General features: G+C 55.1%; 1 protein-coding gene, 1 long non-coding RNA gene and 1 other non-coding gene across 5 annotated transcripts; 1 reads left to right on the top strand and 2 right to left on the bottom strand.

Annotated features, from left to right (window-relative positions):
• The first annotated feature begins 60 nt into the window (after window positions 1–60).
• On the top strand, window positions 61–10,757 carry Skor1 (SKI family transcriptional corepressor 1). Of its 2 annotated transcripts, none has more exons than XM_076925724.1 (9): window positions 61–134; window positions 2,415–4,611; window positions 5,576–5,672; window positions 6,619–6,729; window positions 7,171–7,242; window positions 8,534–8,608; window positions 8,836–8,910; window positions 9,409–9,474; window positions 9,979–10,757. In XM_076925724.1, the coding sequence occupies exons 2-9, from the start codon at window positions 2,425–2,427 to the stop codon at window positions 10,071–10,073; spliced, it is 2,778 nt and encodes a 925-aa protein (XP_076781839.1). In that variant the 5' UTR covers window positions 61–134; window positions 2,415–2,424; the 3' UTR covers window positions 10,074–10,757. The 2 variants fall into 2 exon arrangements, with proteins under 2 accessions (XP_076781839.1, XP_076781840.1); XM_076925725.1 differs by lacking the exon at window positions 61–134 and adding an exon at window positions 2,060–2,181.
• A 2,116-nt stretch (window positions 10,758–12,873) lies between these two features.
• LOC143439390 (uncharacterized) lies at window positions 12,874–17,009 on the bottom strand. Of its 2 annotated transcripts, XR_013107654.1 has the most exons (4): window positions 16,543–17,009; window positions 16,105–16,266; window positions 15,773–16,007; window positions 12,874–15,053 (listed from the first exon to the last, which is right to left on the bottom strand). It is a non-coding gene; the product is annotated as an uncharacterized LOC143439390 (long non-coding RNA). The 2 variants fall into 2 exon arrangements; XR_013107653.1 differs by having other exon boundaries at window positions 16,105–17,009.
• On the bottom strand, window positions 15,421–15,527 carry LOC143439471 (U6 spliceosomal RNA). Its single transcript, XR_013107694.1, has one exon. It is a non-coding gene; the product is annotated as a U6 spliceosomal RNA (small nuclear RNA).
• Window positions 17,010–17,242: the final 233 nt, after the last annotated feature.

Raw genomic sequence — 17,242 nt, 5'->3', positions numbered from 1 at the left:
TTGCGCGGCTGTGCGCGCGCGCGGGGAGGGGCCGCGCCGTCACCCGGAGAGCCCGGCGGATCCCCGACTCCCGCCCGCCGCTCCGCCTGCCGCGCACCTCCGCTCGCCGCTTGCCCGGCTCCAGCCGCCGCACGGTGAGTACCCGCGATCGCGAGCCCGCTGCCCCCGCGCCGGCCGCCGCAGCGCTTCTTTCGTTGACTTCTCCTTTAGACTCTGTGGCTGTTGTTTTCTAGCCTCCCAAACGACTCCACAGCCTCGCTGCCACCGCTGCCCGCCTCCCGCCTCCTTACCCTCGCTAGGCTCGCCCCTCGAGCCCCAGAAGCCGGCCAGGGGGTCCCCGTGCCTCCCTGACCGCTGCCTCTTGTTGCTGAGTGCGGCCCTTGGCTGGTGCTTTCTTCTTTGGCCCTCGAAATGCTGTTTCGTTCCTAGGGTTCCCCACTTCTCCGGGCTCCAAGGCCAGAAGCCCTTTGGGAAAACCTCTTGGGGACTCAGAACCCCCAGCTTCAGGTGGACGCTCCTGGCTGAGGGTGTCCTCTTCACTGTATGCGGGCCCGGTACATTTGCCCAGAAACCATCATCATTTCCCACAGCTGCTCGCCTCCTTAGCCACCTCCGCAGCCTGTCTGAGAGCGGTCCCTGGGACGCCTGGCTCGCCTCGTTGACCCCCTCACCCAGGGAGTTAGGACAGTGGTTTGCTTGCCTTTTAAAATGTTACCGGGGACTTCAATGTCAAGGGAGGATCAACTTGCTTCCGTTTGACTGGAAGAGATGAAGCAGATAATAGATAAATAGGTTGATACTTGAACAAGATACAAGATAGATGTGAGGAAGCGATGAGCTGGCCGCGACAGACAGCTCAGGGACAGATAAGATCGACAATTAAGCATCTGAGCAAACGGAGGGACGGAAGGAGATCTGCAGACCAAAGATTCCAGGTTCTTAGCTGAAGGCTTTGGAATTCGGACCCCCTGTTAGATTGAAGCTACCCCTCTGAAATGGATTTGCCTTTCCATCCAAGTTCGGGGGAGGGAGTCCTAGGGATTGGATTGGGCTGCCAGAGCGCCTGCCGCCGTGCACTGGGTTAGAGCCCTGAGTGTCTGAAGACACGTGGGGTGACTGGGCGACCTAGAAGGCCCTAAACAGCAATTCCTGGGTCCTCCACCAGGCTAGACGGTGGACACAGCTTCCTCTTTGCCTTCTCCAGAGATCAAAGCGAGGGACCAGCGGCAACTTTTTATGCCTGGAGTTTTACAGTGGCTTCCAAGAGCGGCCAAGATTCCTTCTAGCCCGTATGAGCTGATATTGGGGCATGAAAGATACTCAAAAAGGAGTCGTCCCCACAAAAGGAGCAGCCCAGAGCCCGGGGAGCCTGTGTTTGGGCTGAGTAAGAAAAGCATGTGTGAAAGAGGAAAGCAAGCTCGGGGACATGTTTTCAAAAGCTAAGAAGTGACTCCAGAGACATGTCTGTGAGAACCTCTCTGTCCCAAGCGCTGACCCAGAGGGGAGCCGGCTTTAGTCTGGAATGCAGCTAAAAATGCAGAAAATGTGGTTAGGAATTGCGTGATCCCGGCCTAACTGATGGCTGGCAAGAAAGCGTTTTGTAAACCCAGCTGGACACTTTCTACTCAAGGAACACCGGGCGCAAGGCATCAGAAGAGAAGTACAGGTCTGTGCAAACCGGTACTGTTGTCCCTGGAAGCCGGTCATCGCGAAGATAGGTGCAGTGGGGGCCACCCGAGGTTGTGGTGCTCGCGACAAGGTTTGGAAAGGGTAGGGTTCAGCACCTCGAATAGCGGTGGCCTCCTCCTCCTCCCCTTCCCTTCAACCTCTCTCCCTCCCCCTTCTCCCTCCCCCACCCCTACATCCTGCAGTTTAGTGATGGGCAATAAGTGCCCCTCCTTCGCCTCTCCACCTCTCCCTTCACTGCCCCCGCCCGCACGCGTGCATGCGCGACTGAGCAGAGGGGCCGCTGGTCCCTGAAGTCCGGGCTTCAGGACCCTGGCGGGCAGGGCGAGCTGTGAGGTAGCTGAAGGCACGCAAACCTGAGTGCCGGCTGGAAAGCCTGGATTTGGCTATGGCATTGCTGTGTGGCCTTGGGCAAGTCACTCTCCGTCTCTGGGTCCCACTTCCTTTCCTACCTGAAAACAGGATTGGCTTCCTGGCAGCCGGGGCTTTCCTGAGGTTTCGATTTTCCCTTTTCCTCCCTTAGCCCCCCCGGGTGCTTTTGTTTCAGCTCAGAAGCCGGTCTGAATAACAAAAGGGGCCAGTTCAGGGGACTGGATGAAGGAGCTTGAGCTCCCCACTGCCAAGTAACCCCCTCGCACCCCACGCGTTGCGCCCCGCTGGGCGGGCCTGAACCTAGGTAATGGCGCTAAAAAATGGCTCATCTGCTCTCTGCTCTCTCTGTTTCGCAGGAGCGGCGGCATGGAGGTTCTCACCACTCAGCTGGGGCCGGGACGCGAGGGCAGCTCCTCTCCCAACTCCAAGCAAGAGCTGCAGCCCTACTCGGGATCCAGCGCCCTTAAACCCAACCAGGTGGGCGAGACGTCGCTGTACGGGGTGCCCATCGTGTCGCTGGTCATTGATGGGCAGGAGCGCCTTTGCCTAGCCCAGATCTCCAACACCCTGCTCAAAAACTACAGCTACAATGAGATCCACAACCGCCGCGTGGCCCTGGGCATCACGTGCGTGCAGTGCACGCCGGTGCAGCTGGAGATCCTGCGTCGGGCCGGGGCCATGCCCATCTCCTCTCGCCGCTGCGGTATGATCACAAAACGAGAGGCCGAACGCCTGTGCAAGTCGTTCCTGGGCGAGCACAAGCCGCCCAAGCTGCCCGAGAACTTCGCCTTTGACGTGGTGCACGAGTGCGCGTGGGGCTCTCGGGGCAGCTTCATCCCCGCCCGTTACAACAGCTCTCGCGCCAAGTGCATCAAGTGCGGTTACTGCAGCATGTATTTCTCACCCAACAAGTTCATCTTCCATTCGCACCGCACACCCGACGCCAAGTACACTCAGCCCGACGCCGCCAACTTTAACTCGTGGCGTCGGCACCTCAAACTCAGTGACAAGTCGGCCACCGACGAACTGAGCCACGCTTGGGAGGACGTCAAGGCTATGTTTAATGGCGGTACGCGCAAGCGGACCTTCTCCCTGCAAGGGGGCGGCGGAGGCGGCGCTAATAGCGGGTCTGGTGGTGCCGGGAAGGGCGGCGCTGGTGGCGGTGGCGGTCCGGGGTGCGGCTCAGAGATGGCCCCAGGCCCACCGCCCCACAAAAGTCTGCGCTGCGGTGAAGACGAGGCGGCTGGGCCTCCCGGGCCACCTCCACCGCATCCGCAGCGCGCACTTGGCCTGGCGGCCGCAGCTAATGGCCCTGCAGGACCTGGAGGGCCTGGGGGCAGCGCGGGGGTTCGCAGCTACCCGGTGATTCCGGTGCCCAGCAAAGGTTTTGGCCTCCTGCAAAAGCTGCCCCCGCCTCTCTTCCCGCATCCTTACGGTTTCCCCACAGCCTTCGGCCTATGTCCTAAAAAGGACGACCCAGTGTTGGTTGCCGGAGAACCCAAGGGAGGCCCTGGCACTGGGAGCGGTGGGGGCACTGGCACCGCCGCGGGTGCCGGTGGCCCGGGAGCTGGCCACTTGCCCCCAGGAGCAGGGCCGGGCCCTGGTGGTGGCACAATGTTCTGGGGACATCAACCTTCCGGCGCAGCCAAGGACGCAGCAGCGGTTGCTGCGGCAGCTGCCGCCGCCACTGTGTACCCGACGTTTCCCATGTTCTGGCCAGCAGCCGGGAGCCTCCCGGTGCCTCCTTACCCGGCCGCGCAGAGCCAAGCTAAGGCCGTAGCGGCCGCGGTGGCTGCGGCTGCTGCTGCTGCGGCGGCGGCGGCTGGCGGGGGCGGTCCGGAGTCTTTGGACGGTGCGGAGCCAGCTAAGGAGGGCAGCCTCGGGACGGAGGAGCGCTGCCCAAGCGCTCTATCCCGCGGGCCCCTGGACGAGGACGGTGCGGACGAGGCGCTGCCACCGTCCCTGGCTCCCCTACCCCCTCCGCCACCGCCACCTGCCCGCAAAAGCTCCTACGTGTCAGCCTTCCGACCGGTAGTCAAGGACGCGGAGAGCATCGCTAAGCTCTACGGCAGCGCGCGCGAGGCCTATGGCTCCGGACCTGCTCGCGGGCCAGTGCCAGGCACCGGGACCGGAGGGGGCTACGTGAGCCCGGACTTTCTGAGCGAGGGCAGCTCCAGCTATCATTCTGCCTCGCCCGACGTGGACACCGCGGATGAACCGGAGGTGGACGTAGAGTCCAACCGCTTCCCCGACGAGGAGGGAGCCCAGGAAGACACCGAGCCCAGCGCACCCAGCACGGGAGGTGGCCCAGACGGCGACCAGCCTGCTGGGCCCCCATCTGTCACCTCCTCAGGCGCAGACGGCCCCACAGACTCTGCGGATGGCGATAGCCCTCGTCCTCGCCGCCGCCTCGGGCCACCGCCCGCTATCAGATCCGCATTCGGGGACCTGGTGGCCGACGATGTGGTGCGGAGAACTGAGCGGAGCCCACCGAGCGGCGGCTATGAGCTGCGAGAGTCTTGCGGGCCCCTAGGAGGCCCCGCGGCGGCCAAGGTGAGCCCAGTGCACCTCGCCGGTGGCGCCTCCTCCCTTATGCCATCCTGCCCTCGTACGCAGCAGCTCCGGGCCAGGTGCGGGAACTGGGGTTCTGTTCTGATGTGGCGGAGGAGCAGCAGGTCCCAGCTGCTCTTCGAAGCCCCAGCCGGGGGTGGGAGGGGGTGCGCGCTGTGGCTCTGGTCTCCCTGGGACCCAGGGCTGAGGGATTCGGAAAATCCGGGGGACAGGCCTGAGAGAAACAGCGAGTGAGTTTTTGGTTTTGTTGATGGGAGGTGAGGAGAGTTGCAGAGACCGTTAGGCGCCCAGAAAGAAAGACAAAGGGTCTGAAGGAAGAAACCGGTAGAAAGAAAGGGATTCAGAACCAGGGAAAGAAGCCCTGGAGGCCAGGCCCAGCGCGTGCCTTCATGCATAAGGATGACACCCGAGGAGCACCACAGAAGGGGGAGAAGAGGGTAGTCTCTCGCCAAGAAGAACCTCTAGACATTCTCTCAGTTTTCTGAGCCTTCTCCAACTCTGGCCTAAGGAACTACACAGCTCTGGGCTGGAAAACCTAAGCTTGAGGGATCTCTGGTTGTCAGGGAAGCGGCTGGAGGGCAAGCTGTGTGGCTAGACCTAAAGACTGACTGTTTTGAAAGTTGACGCGCACACTTGCCCATTTACGCTGGGTTTATTAACACAGAGAACATTGACCGCGTAAAGGCATCCTTTATGCTGGGAACGACTCGGAGGGAAGGTAGCGTGGGGGGGTGGGGGGGTGGCTTTAGACAGCCGCTGGCTTGAGAGCGGCTTTGTGTTTTAAGTAATTTGCTCCGGAGTATCAAAGATTATCCTAAATCCTCTACAAATCACCGCTGCGTCCAGGTCCCCAGGGCCCACCAACCTCTGCCACACCCTCGGCCTTCCTGTTGGCCGCTGGGCAATGCTGTACCCCCTAATCGCCTGTCATTTTCGGCCGTCGCAGGTGTACGCGCCTGAGAGGGACGAACACGTGAAGAGTACGGCGGCGGCGGCGGCGCTGGGGCCCGCGGCCTCGTACCTCTGCACCCCAGAGACCCACGGTAATGCTTCTCTAGGCCTCTGGCCCTTTTAACGCAAGTGGCGCAAACAGAACCCAGGGCCAAGGCACGCCTTTCAAGGAAGGGAGGGGCAGAGAGAGGCTTAAAGAAAGCGATGATAGAGAAGGGGAGGGGATTAAAAAAAAACAATAGAAGGAAAAGAAAACTAAGTGTAAACTCCCAAATCTCAGGGTTTGGTTACTTAAAAACAATTACAACCCATCCCTCACTGCACATACGCACACACTCCAGTACACCTCATTGGAGATTTAAACCTTTCCAAAAACCTGCGGCTGCCTGGTATCTCCTTCACATATTCCGTTTATTCAGAACCTTGCTTAGCCTTAGGCCGGTGGCCTTAGGTGGTGGCCGGGCCTGATCTGGGCGCAGGGTGAGAGCTAGTGGCTGAGCGCTAGGGTACCTAAGACTCTGCCTCTGCGGCCCCAATCAAGGATCAACCTTGCATTTGCATGTGGAATCCTGTTGTTAGCTGGGAAAGAGCAGAGGTGAGGGGTGGCCTATAAGCAGGCCTATGCAGCCGGGTGCGGGTCAGTGTCCTACAACACCAATACCCGGAAGGTTGTCACTTGGGTTGCGATCTCCGCTGGAATGGCGCGGACAGACCCGGAGGCCACGCTCTCTCCCGGTGCCCCAGTATCTGCGCACGCAATATAGGTCGCTTGTCCCTGGTGGGCTCAGCTGCTTGTCTTGATCTTTTCCTGGGGGCCAGAGGCTGGGGCCGGGGGCGTGTAGCCTGGAATGGAGCAGACCTTGTGCAGGGGAGGGGTACGGGGCCCAAAGCCTCAGGGCGCGCGCCTGGGCGCACAGCCGGGAACCAGAGGCGGCCACGACGTTTTTAATTAGGGCTTGGGCGCCCCAACCGAGGCCGCTCTGCAGTATCCGGGTCACGGTTTCTTTGCTTCTCCTTGAAACTCAGTCTGCCTTTTAGAGCCAGATAAAGAAGACAATCACTCGACGACAGCTGACGACTTGGAAACCAGAAAATCCTTTTCAGACCAAAGGAGTGTCTCCCAGCCAAGCCCCGCAAATACAGATCGAGGTGAGCCCTGGTAGTCCTGGCTCGCACCGGTGGCCTTGAGCTGAGATCCAGCTCATCCCGGTCACCACAGGCTTGGAGAAAGGTTTTAATCAAGAGCAAACGTCGCCACTGAGCAGATAGTTACCGTTGTGGGGGAGGGGCAGACCGGGTTTCAAGACTTGTTTCCTCCTTGTTGGCTTTGAGGGTCTTCTGAGTACCGGAGATGGGTACTAAAAGGAAAGTGGAGGGAACCACCTCATTCACCTAGATCGAAGGGCGCCTTCTGCCAGGGTTCAGCCTCCTGAACTCACCTGCCTTCTCCCAAAATTACTGGCTTGGAAGGTGGGGATTTGGGAAAGCCAAGTCTGGCATTTGGCAGAATTCCCAGGAGCTCACCTTCCCCTCCCCCTCTGAAGGCTCTCTGGAGGACAGAATCCCCCTCTTACCTGACCTTTGTCCTAGGCGAAGATGGGCTCACTTTGGATGTCACAGGAACTCAACTGGTGGAGAAAGATATCGAGAACCTGGCCAGAGGTGAGGTTAAATACGAGAAATGGAGCCATACGTAAGGTGCTTGAGGTAGAGGGGGACTTAAGAGGAGAGGGGCTGTCGTCTGGTAGTGGGTGTGTGCCAAAGGCATAGTTGAGAGAGGGGGTGTCGGTCTTCATTTCACCCAGTAGGGGAAAATCCCTCTCTGGACGCCTGGCACAGGGGTGTTCGGGAGAGCAGGATGTTGGGTGAGTGAGCCAAACCCCAGTAAGTGTATTGAAAGTTTGGCTTCCCAAGATCTGAGTCTGTCTTGAAGGACCCAGTGAGAAAGATTTGGTCTTGATTCTCAGGAATTGTAACCAGTGGGCAATTTGGGTCCCTCAAAACCCAGGAAAACCAGAGCTGTTTCTGAAGAACGAGGTTGCTGGCAGGCGCTTATCTCAGGATGCCTCAAAGGCTACTTCCCTCTGGGATTGAACTGTTCACACAATAATGTAGTAAGGTTGGAGTTCACTTGCAGACTACGACACCCTCTCCTCCTGTTGCTGCTCAGTCTGTGGGGGTAAGGGATAGCTCAAAGCACATCGGACAGTGGTTTTGAACCCCTCTCTGCCCTGCCATCTTACATCCCTGTGTTACAATGGACCTTTTCACGGGAGGACCTATATACTACTGGGCTCCTACTGGGGCAGCTTGTCCTTCCACTCCCCCAGAACAGGTTTCGGGGGCATGTAACTGAGCCTTCCCCACACCAACCAATGGAAGGTCTTAGAAACTGGGCGGCTGCAGCAGGGGGTTGGAGGGATAGGAGTAAGGGAGCAGTGATCGCCCAGTCTTTCTAGCCTCAGATTTTTGCAGAATGATGCCACAACTTCAAAACTGCTGTGTTCGAGGGCCTTGAACACAGCAAATCTTGAAATTGTAAACAAACTTTCTGTGTATGTCTTTTGTCTTTATTTTTTTCTGAAAAGGCGGTTCGTGGTTTTATCAGATTCTCCCTGAATTGCCTTTAGAGTGGAGATCAGAAGCCTCCTTTGAAATAGGGAATGGTAGTTGTGGGTCATCCTCTGAGGTTGAAAAGTTACTAGCAACTTAAAACAGATGTCAAGCCCCAGTGATTCCCGGAGCCAGGGGTCCAGACATGCAAAATAGTTCCCACTGTCTTGCACGTGAATATTCTGGCACCTCTCCCCAGGCTCCATCTTCCATCCAAGTCTTGGGGCTCAAATGACAAAGAAAAGCTAGATCGTGGAAGGCCTCTGCTCAGGCGTCAGGACTGTGGGCCCCAAAGGGTTACCTCAGTCTCCCCCTTTACCTCTCTCCCAAACCTTCACAGAAGAATTGCAGAAACTGCTTCTGGAGCAAATGGAGCTTCGAAAGAAGCTGGAGAGGGAGTTCCAGAGTCTCAAAGGTACTTCCTTCCCCACCCCACGGCAGCTTCCTAAACCTGCTCCCGGAACTGGGTGCAGGCAGCAGCCACCGCTTGCCCCAGGGGAGAGAAGAACTCCAGGTCCAGCGTTTCCGGGCTAGGTGAAGGACCCGTTGGGGGTGGGAGCAGGGTGAGGGTGGGAGGGAGCGAGAAGCAGAGCTGGGAGAGGAGGCTGTGCTTAACAGCTCTCACTTAATCAATTTGCACAGATAATTTTCAGGATCAAATGAAGAGGGAATTGGCTTATCGGGAAGAAATGGTGCAACAGCTGCAGATTGTCAGAGGTAAGACGGGAGTCAGGTGAGCGCCTGCACGGCCGTAACTGCCTTTCGTCTGGCAGGAGCGGCAATGTTGGCTCAGTCATTTGGATTTAAATTGAAGGTAATTTAACAATTATTTTTTTTATTTAATATCCTTTGTATAGTCTGATTAGCCTCAGAATGGCAAGCGAGCCCAGCAAACGGCTTGCAGGCATCATTACGTGGAGTGATTGAACTTCTTAGCGCTGCAATTTCCACGGTTTCTAAATTAAAAATCGAGGCGTAAAATTACCTGGGAAGTAATGCCTAAGTTTGCTTTAATTTTGGTTAGATCCGTCTGCCTTTAAGCGCTATCCCAGGCCATTTCCTCTCCCAGGCCCCCCCCCCCCCCAGCCCACAGTTTGAAGTGTCGGTGTCCCCTCCTCAGTTTCCGGGGTGGTTTCTGTAGGGGAGAGGCTGTGACCTCAGCCATCTGGCTAGAGGGTGGTCTGCGGTTCCTCACAGAACTTCCATGTCCTCCAGATACCTTGTGTAACGAACTGGACCAGGAGAGGAAGGCCCGCTATGCCATCCAGCAGAAATTAAAAGGTGTGAACCCAGAAACAAAGATGAGAGAGAGAGAGAGAGAGAGAGAGAGAGAGAGAGAGAGAGAGAGAGAGACTGAGTATCAGGGCTGCTTGTATTATTGGGTGGGTGGATGGGTGGATGGATGGATGGATGGGTAGGTGGATAGATGGATGGAGATGTGGATCAGAAGGAAACTGGGGTGAAATGGGGGGGGAGGATGATTTTATAACTCTGATGTAGAAGGGAAAAGCCCATTGAGCTCTGAGCATCCGAAAATTTGCTTTCTAGCCTAATCCTGACCTCTTTGTGCCTCGGTTTCCCCATCTGTAAAATGGGGCTAATGAACCTAAGAACTAGTTTTGACTGGCCAGGGTCTCACTCTTGCCCTCCCACCTCCCTTCTGCTCCATTGAGAATTCCTGTGCCTAAAGGGCTGAATGGGGCCTGTGTGTGTGTGGTGGTGGTGGGGGGGAATGGTGGAGCTCGAGCTGGGCGGCCAATGTGGTTGGTGCGACTCTCTCTCCAGAAGCTCACGACGCCCTGCACCACTTCTCCTGCAAGATGCTGACACCCCGGCACTGCACCGGCAACTGCTCCTTCAAGCCTCCGCTGTTGCCCTAGCGCCGGCTTGGCCGCGCCCACGCGCCCTCAAGCCATGCTGCTCCTTTCTGTAAATACCCGCTGCAGTGGCGGCCCAGAGCGAGGAACAAGCCATTAGGACCCGACCGTTGTAAATACAGCCGCCCGCCCGCCGGTCCCCAGCGGGGCTCGGCTGGGTTTCCCACTGTAAATACCGCCTCGCCCCTCCCTTGAACTCCAGGGCATCAGACCTCAAGGGGTAAACTGGACCCACCCGGGGAAAGAAACCGGAGAGGGGGGGGACCTCTTCCACGACCCCTCCCACTCCGGCCCTAGTAGGGCCTGGGACCCGGAATGTGAATAGAATGTAGCATCTTCGCAGGCTACGGCCCTGCGCTCCCCGTCCTGTCCACTTCTTGTTCCTAACGACAACGTGGCTATGTGCAATGGTTCTAAACGGACTGTGAGTCTCTTGGTTCAGTATTAGATTCACTTTATTTATACTGTAAGTTATTTTACTTCCCCCAGGCCCCTTTCCAGTCCTCGTTTTTACACTCATTCCTCTTTGGATTTGCTTTGTGATTTTGTTGTTGTTGATGTTGTTGTTGTTGTGTAACGTAACAGCACTTTAAAAGGGCGACAACTGACTCACGAGATGGCGACCATCTTGAGCCTATTTGGGGAGATCTGTATCCGTGACTTTTGTTTTTAATAAAAAGAGAGAGAAAAAAAAAACTCTGTCACTCCTTGGGGCTGCGGAGTTGGGAGTGCACCCGTGTGGTGGAGTAGGAAGAGGGTGGGGAGGGTGGAAGCTGCCACTCAAAGACGGGGCTCGCAGACTCCAGTCAGGACCAGTGGTCAAGGTTAGAGCGGCGGTGGTCTCTCAGACCTCAGAGAGCTCCAGGACCACGCTACTGACCCACCTAAAACACACCCAATTTCCCCCACGGGCATCAGGGCCAGAACCCCCTCCGGGCTTTAACTGGGGACAATGGTCCCTTCCTTCCCGGGATTCGCTTGCACAGCCGGAAAGCTCCTTTTTGACCCTTTCATTTCCTGTGTGTGAAGTCACCTGCAGGGGTTTAGGGGTGCACTCTGCAATAGAATCTCTCCAGGCTGCTAGAAATCCAGAGTCCGATCAAAATTGCTCTGCTTGCTGGAGCTGGCACCATAGACCGGGAATGCTGGCCGGGTAGAAGTGAGAGGTGAAGGACTAGGAAGGGGCTTAGCGGGACTGATCTAGAAAAGATGCTGAGAGTTTGAGGTCCCGCCCAGACAGATGCCCAGTGAACTTGTCTTGGGTCTCACCCACGCAAGGACTCAGCATCTGCTTCTCCTCCCCATCGCCCAGACTGTGTGTCCCAGCTCGCCTGCATCACAAAAGGCCTCCAGTGAAATTTCAGGCCTGAAACTCTCCAGAGAACTGGGGGACCCGACTCACTGAACTGTCTCTATCCTGAAGAAGGAAGCTCTGCCCTCATTTTAATAATCTATCCTTCCTAATCCCAGGAGATTTTTTTGGAGCTGGAGAACCCCGATGAGGAAGGTGAGCCCTGCTGGCCCAGGACATTCCCCGGGCTGTGGCCCGGAAGTGCGAAGCCTCGCCTAGTAGCCATTAGCCTCAGTTTCTACAAGACTCCTGCTGGCTGCGGCGCAGACAACCGATGTAAACTGCAGGAAACACATCCCTCCCCAAGCATTGTAGAGGACGGAACTGAAAAAGTTCGTTCTCTTGAGGATTTTTCAGCCCAGACTGGCTTTCATGCCCTCCTCTGGCTAGCAAAGGTCCTGCGATGTGCTCTGTATTTTTTCCAGGGCCTCACTTTCCAATCTCCATTAAATGACATTCGTCTGTCTATGCCCCGAGGCTCAGGGAAACACTCCAAGAAGAAAGCCCATCTGCAGGCCGCCCGCCAGGACCGTCGCCTCCAAAACCCCGCTCTCAGACTAGCACCCCAGGCTCTCTCCGATCACTCTCTAGGGGACCCTGGATGCAAAGTCGGGTCCCGCAGTTCTCTGGAGAGTTTCAGGCCTGAAATTTCACTGGAGGCCTTTTGTGATGCAGGCGAGCTGGGACACACAGTCTGGGCGATGGGGAGGAGAAGCAGATGCTGAGTCCTTGCGTGGGTGAGACCCAAGACAAGACCCTGAGCTATCCCTGAGACCCTTCAAGCCTCGGATACTGAGAGGACAAGATTGGTGTGGAAATGAGGGTGGTGGGGGCCACCAGGCAAACTGTGGGTTTCCCTCTTGCTATCCTCTTTCTGGGATCCCCAGGGGCTGAGAATCAATCATTTATGTAGGGGTGAAGTGAAAAGGGCATGGTTACCTCTCTCACTTCTGGGCTGCACCCACCACAAAAGTGAGATCCACTTGTGAGAAGTGACATGCAAGTCTCTAGGGCACCCTAGAGACTTGCAGATTGCATTCGAGTCTCCCGGGGTCTAATTGTAGCATCGGAAGCATTACAATCCTTTTAGGTAAAATGGGCAGGACAGTTGCCACCTAAGCCGGAAAGTCCGTAGCTCAACACCAACTGAGACTGGTGAACATTCAATTCTAGCCTTTTTCTCCAAACTCCCCCAACGTAGAGAAAAGTGTACAGGAACCTGGGGCTGATCAGAAGGAGAGCCTCAGATGGTAGGGAGCCTCTGCGAGCTGGAGGTGTTGGTGGATACGACCTAGAAAGTTCCATCGCGCAAAAAATAAAACAAACTACAAAACACAGAAACCCTCCTGGGCTCTGCATCACTTGCAAATGGCTTGTTTCTCCCCCCAAAATGTTAATAACCAAACGATTGGTATGGATGTAATTATCAATAATTATACGAATTATTGCTGATTGCGGGGCTCGTAGCTACTTTAATTAGCTTACCAGATTCTAATTAAGTTAAATGAAACATTAATAGAGAAAATATGCTTTAAAAAAACACCCAGGATTTTTAATGTCTATTTCTCGCCACAATGTTGCCACCTTGCGACGAACTTTAGGCATTACAGCGAGCTCGAGAGGCCCAGACACCTTCGCTCTAGCAGAGAAAGTGGGTTTGCTGAATTAAGGGGGACTGTGAGCACAGGATGTCTCAAAGGAGGTTTTCTCTGGGTGTTTGGTTTGACAACCTGTTTCCCTGCGTCCCCCACAAGACTCAGGCTCTAAAATACAGGTCTGGAGGTAGGGGGCTTTCTCCAGAGGAACTCCATCTCCTTTGGGAGCAGTGTGGGACAGATTGCCACTCTCCACAAACCCTTCATGAGAGATTGACTAGAGACATAGTTTATGTCCTTGAGACACCAGTAAATTGCTTCCCACCTCTGTGTCCTCTGCCAAGGGGTTCCCCGCCTACCTGACACAGCTAACTTCTGTGTTCTCAGGGCTCTTGGTTCCTGAGCCCAGTGGCCCATTTATTTACCACCTTGTTATCTTTGGCTGTATGTAAGTCGGCTTCCCAGGGGACCTCAAGTACCTCCACAACTAAGGTTACCCCTGAGTTTTCCTCCAAATGGTACACAGTGCCCACGTGGAGTGTCCACCTGAAAGGATAGTTCATTTAGGTGCTGGACAAATGTTTGAGGGAAGGAATCCCTAGGTGCTTCAGGACAACAGCCACTGAGACACAATTACACTCATTTACATGAGGCTAATTAAGCTCGAGCTGGCTGCTCCCAAAGAAGATCCTTCATCAATAGAATTAGTGTTTGGGTAGGGTGTCAAGTAGTTGATCATCAACCGTAGGAAAGAAAAACCTTCCTCCTGTCCCAACTGTGTCTCAAAGTCCATGGTCCACACAGTCCCAGCTACCCTGCCATCCAGTACGACCTTAATCCTCTGCAGATATGCAGCTCCCACCCAGAATCCAGGAAGCATGACCCCCTCCTCGCTTCCGGTCTTTCTAAACAGCCTCACCTGCTCCTCCCCAACCAGAGGCCACACCCAGAGACCACAGTGGTGTGCTAAGAGCATGAACCCTGTAACTGTGTTCTCTGCCTCTCCTTGTGTGGTAGGGGGCCCATCGTTGGAACTCTGTTTCTGTCTATAACACGACTTCATTCAGGGATAAGCTACTACAGGTAAAGCCTGGAGGACAGTCTGGGCGAATAAGAGGTAGCACATCTGTGTGTGATAGAAAAGGACACACCCCTCTGCAGGGCATTTTCCAGTCTGTGGGCCTCCACTCATCTAGGGCCCAGGAAGGGAGACGACGCAGTGCTCGCTCCAGCCTGGCCTGAACTTTCTGAAGACGCTTGAAACCATAAAAACCATGTTGGAAAGATATCGTAAGATGCCAACGTTGGTTGGCTACAGGTGGCCAATGAAGGGGGCGAGAGATTGGCCCAAGTTTTTTGAGCAAATTAGAACAGAGACAGAAAAGACAGCCAGAGCTTTAGATTCCCGACCCCCTCCTAAGGATTGCACACCCCAACAGAATGCTAGGTCATGTCCTTAAGAATGATTTTCCTTGGATCTGTTGAGTTCCTAATACCATTCCATTCCAACGTAAGAGACCGAGAGCCGAGGTGCAGGGAGTCCCACAGATCTTGATTCGCCATTGTGATCAGGAAAGGGTCATGTCACCTCCAGCAGCGGCATGTAGGGTCCATCCAGTCTGCCGGGTCTTCCGGGTCTTCCGGTCTGATCACAGGTGTCGCTGGGGGCGAGCCCAGGAGCCGCCGGCGTCCCAGGGGCTGCAGAGCCCACGCGCGGGCTCAGGAACCAGGGACGCACATGGCCCCTTTTTCTTTGAGGAAGAAATTGGTATGTCAGAAAGCATTGGGTAAATCAGCACAGAAAAGTTGAACTTGAGGGGTGGTCCTTTCTTCTTCATCTTGATGGTTAGGGTTGATGTATTATTTATTTACTGGTTATTTGGCAATTGATTAATGTGCAACCAGGAAATTCTGCTTCCACAGTCAGTGCCTCTTCAAAGTATCAGACCGAGTTTCCAAGGCTCGCCAGGCTCGCCCAGGTGACTCGACCTCATCGCGGTTTGGGACCCGAAGTGAGCCGGTTTGTCGAAACCGTTCCTTAGGGGTAAGGTGAAGAAAATAGGCTGTTGAGGAGGGGAGAGATGAGCTGGAGCCAGGAGTGGTAGCACACGCCTGTAATCCCAGCAACGGGGAGGCAGAGGCAGGAGGATCTTTAAGTTTGAGGTTGTATAGCAAATTAGAGGTCATGGTGGGATGTGTGAGACCAAAAAAATTAAACTAAATCACAAGCTGCCATTGAGGCCCATGGAGAAGGCACAGGGCAAAGCGATGGGTCTGCCTACGTCACCCTTCACCTTCCTTCCTTGAGTACTGTGGCTCGATTGAGTCAAGCAAAAGGTAAAACACGGAAAGCGTTGGGACTGTTTGTGGACGTCATGAAAAAAAAAATTTTTTTTGAAGTAGGAAAAATATGGAACGCTTCACGAATTTGCGTGTCATCCTTGCGCAGGGGCCATGCTAATCTTCTCTGTATCGTTCCAATTTTAGTATATGTGCTGCCGAAGCGAGCACGAACCCCTGGGCTTCTCAGGAAGTATATAAGGGCAAAATTATACAAACTTTTAGACTTATGGTGAGTTTTTTTTTTTTTTTTTTTTAAAAACACTTTTCAAATTCAATAATTCTTTAAACTAGTACCTTCTCGGTTTTATGCTGTATGCTCTAAATTTTTCGTTTAGACCCAGAGTGAATTCAGTTATATCCGAAACCTCTTTTCTACATTGTATATGCAAATAAGGGGACGATGGGAAACAGACCTGTTCCGGACTGAGCTGTGCGCAGCTCCGAAGCCACAGTCGGCCACGTGATGATACCCCGGCTGTGCGCGCGCCCGACGGAAGCGGGATCGCGCTGGCATCTCCCAGCCGCGCGAGGCGCCGGTGTATCCCAGGGACCAGGTGCCGAGGATGGGGCACAGTTTGCGAGCCGCCCATCGAGCCGGCCGGGCTTCCGAGGCTCTCCACCCGTGATCCGGCGCCGCAGTGTCCTGCTCTGGGTGTAGAGGGTGTGTGGGCCATTTTGGCCTCAGTTTCCCCCGGCTGGTTAGAAACAACGCAGCAGGATAAACCAAGTGGGCCTGCGTGCAAACCTGGTTCAGAGGCCGGGTCTTTTCTCCTGCACAGTAGGACTCTGAAGACAGAGCAGCCTTCCTCTCCTTTGCGGGTTAGGCTTTACCCCCAAATTCGAACTGCTCTTCCTCCCGTCCTCTTTGCTCTGACAAACCCAGAGCGTTGATGTGTCGTCCCCAACTCTAAGAAGAGACAGTGAGCAGGGACACACACACACACACACACACACACACACACACACACACGACGAAGAGACTCTGCAGGAGGGTCACTGAGCCACCTTTGAACAGTGACTTGATACACAGGCAGCCCTGAGAGGACAGGGACAGAGACTCCCAGGCGAAAGCCACTCAGGTCAGTTCCAATCACCAGAGTCGGTACCCCAAGGGAGGCCACGAGCCTAGGCAGCGAAGCGCCAGGCCTGGCTTTGGGAGGTGAGTTCCCCACCCCACTCCTACCTGTTTTCAGTAAGATGGAAATCAGGTGCAAGCAGCCCAGCTTCTCACGTGACCTCTCTCTAACTACGCAGCCAGCAACTGCAAAACTCAGAATGCTAATAATGGCCTTTATCGAGTGAAAAGAGCTGATTTGGGCAATGAAGTTTCCCTCGGATTTACAAAAGGGAATTGCAAATAACCAACCGGTAATAGCGTTGATGGGAGACGGTGCTAAACTTCAATCAGCATCCACGTTTGTTCTTCACGGATTTAGAAGGGGAGTCTTTTCGACACAGTGGCTGCTCACACGTGTCACGGTGACAGGTACAGCCGGCGGGTTCATAACTGCCTCACTGTGTAAGCCGGCAGGAGACCGACCTGGTTCTTGTTCACCGTTCTTGACTATTTGAAGCCAGAGGTGGTCCGTTCGGTTTTGGTGTCTGTTTTTTTCTTGTCTGGCGGTTGTGAAGCAGAGGAATCAGGGATCAGGTTCCACTCTCTCTGGCTCTGGTCCTGTTTTAGCTTGTAAGAAGCAGCCTGCAGAGGACAGTTAACTGCTAACGTCTTGTTTATCCTTGGTGTGCTACGGTTTTCCTGAGAGAATATAATTACCAAGATATAAAAATTCCAAGGCGGCTCAGTGGAAAATCAGGCTATGTCTGATGACCTGAGTTTGGTCTCTGGGACCCACATAATGGGGAGAGAGAACCGACTCACTCTC

This window comes from Arvicanthis niloticus, chromosome 26 (genome assembly GCF_011762505.2).
Source record: "Arvicanthis niloticus isolate mArvNil1 chromosome 26, mArvNil1.pat.X, whole genome shotgun sequence".
NCBI lineage: Eukaryota > Metazoa > Chordata > Mammalia > Rodentia > Muridae > Arvicanthis > Arvicanthis niloticus.
Note: the sequence above shows the minus strand (reverse complement) of the source record. Positions and strands in the feature narration are given on the sequence as shown.